Below are 1653 nucleotides of genomic sequence, written 5' to 3'. Positions count from 1 at the left end.
TAATTAAAACATTTCAAACCACAAAGAGATGTATATTAATTTTTAATTTTTTTTTCCAAAAAATTCTTTTACACAATATGTTAGGTAATCGTACCAAAAACCCACATGACTCACATTCGAGATCAATACAAGTTAAACATCCCTTCACATAAATGCCAAGCAATATGTGTTATAATTTTTTACACGAGTAAGTTCTTCTATGACTTTTTTTTTTTTTTGATATATGCAAGGGGTTTTAATGCTTAGATAGGTCTCAATTGTGTTAGAATATTAATTAAATGATTAATACTTTTTTTTGCAGATGACCTATTGCCAGGCAAATTGTCCAAAAAATTGCATCACGAAACACAATGGTTTCATTATACATGTGTTGGAATTATAACAACATGCATTCACGTTTCTCTTTCAAGTAGAACATTACAAAACCACCTTACAATCACATGAGCCGCAAACTCCTTTATTAGCAAGCCAAAACAAATTGATAGCGACAACCTTAACACGTGATGGAGGAAATATGCAAATTAATATAACCACACAAATAGCCTTAATTAATACTCATCAGGGTGTGCCAAGAGGTAGCCCTCAACAGCTTTGAAAAGTCCTGAGGCCTTCTCTTTTCCAGCCTTAATCTGCTCTTCCTTGAGCTCATGGTCTCCTATGGTGTGGTACTTGCTGATGCTCTTCAAGATAGATCCTCCATGAGGGGATGCCACTATCTTGATCTCGTAATTGATTTTCTCCAGTTTGTCGGACAAAGCATCGCCTTCAATCACACTGTAGCGATACGAAAAGTTTGCTTGGTCAATCTCATCAACCTTTTGCTTTATGTAGTTGAATGGGCTGCCTGCAAAATATTGACAAGATAATGTATATATATGATGCATGCTATGAAACACAAAACGTACAACTCCTTGGAGATTATTGTGGTAGAAATTAACCTTCATCAAAGCAGATCTTCTTAATGGTTCCGGGACCTCCATTTCCTTCGATGATTTCAATGCTCTTGATGGCCTTTGGAGCAACCTTTGGGATGAGGTTGTCGGAATCTAGGACAAAGCTCTTGAACAGCCTAGCCGGAGGGATAACTGAAGTGGTCTCGGTTTCATAAGTGAACACACCCATGATGAGCTAAGACTTTGGAAGTGATGTGAGAAAGAATGATAATAATTAAGTGGAGAGTTTTTGAGGTTGGGAGATATATGAGGACTAGAGGGTGGTATTTATAATCCAAGGCACAAGCCACAAGGTTTAGCTTGTGTGAATGTGTCCCTATCTTGTAGTTCAAAGAATTTTAATTCGTTTCACATATTTGTTTTTCTATGTCCCCACTATGACAATAAATAATAATTTTGAAAGATCAGAAGGATTTGTAATTTAGTCAAAGAAAGCACCGTCAGAAATTGTTTATGAAAGTAAGTAACCCAATTGATTCCAATTTTATGTGCTAACCCCAAGGTTAGCTTGTGTGATTGTCTCCCTTGTAGTTGAACGAATTTTAACTAGTTTCAAATAATTCTTTTTCTATGTCCCCACTATGAAAAATAAATATTAATTTTGTAAGAGAAGGGTTTGTAATTTAGTCAAGGAGAAAGAACGAGAAGAAATTGTTTATAAAGTAACCCACTTGATTCCAATTTATGTGTTAACCTCGAC

The 1653-nt window shown here is 35.5% G+C and overlaps 1 protein-coding gene across 1 annotated transcript; it reads right to left on the bottom strand.

Moving 5' to 3' along the window:
- Window positions 1-548: 548 nt before the first annotated feature.
- LOC132165951 (major strawberry allergen Fra a 1.05-like) lies at window positions 549-1176 on the bottom strand. Its single transcript, XM_059576671.1, has 2 exons — window positions 939-1176; window positions 549-844 (listed from the first exon to the last, which is right to left on the bottom strand). Exons 1-2 carry the CDS (start codon window positions 1120-1122, stop codon window positions 549-551), a joined length of 480 nt encoding a protein of 159 aa, XP_059432654.1. The 5' UTR covers window positions 1123-1176.
- Window positions 1177-1653: the final 477 nt, after the last annotated feature.

Source organism: Corylus avellana, chromosome ca1, assembly GCF_901000735.1.
Source record: "Corylus avellana chromosome ca1, CavTom2PMs-1.0".
NCBI classification, from domain to species: Eukaryota; Viridiplantae; Streptophyta; class Magnoliopsida; order Fagales; family Betulaceae; genus Corylus; species Corylus avellana.
This window is presented reverse-complemented; position numbering and strand designations above follow the sequence as displayed.

Excerpts from the sequence above, each read along its gene's own strand:
- LOC132165951 (XM_059576671.1), bottom strand. The coding sequence starts at position 1,122 with ATGGGTGTGTTCACTTATGAAACCGAGACCACTTCAGTTATCCCTCCG. Across the intron at positions 845-938 it reads GAAGATCTGCTTTGATGAAG|GCAGCCCATTCAACTACATA; the intron begins GTTAATTTCTAC and ends AATATTTTGCAG.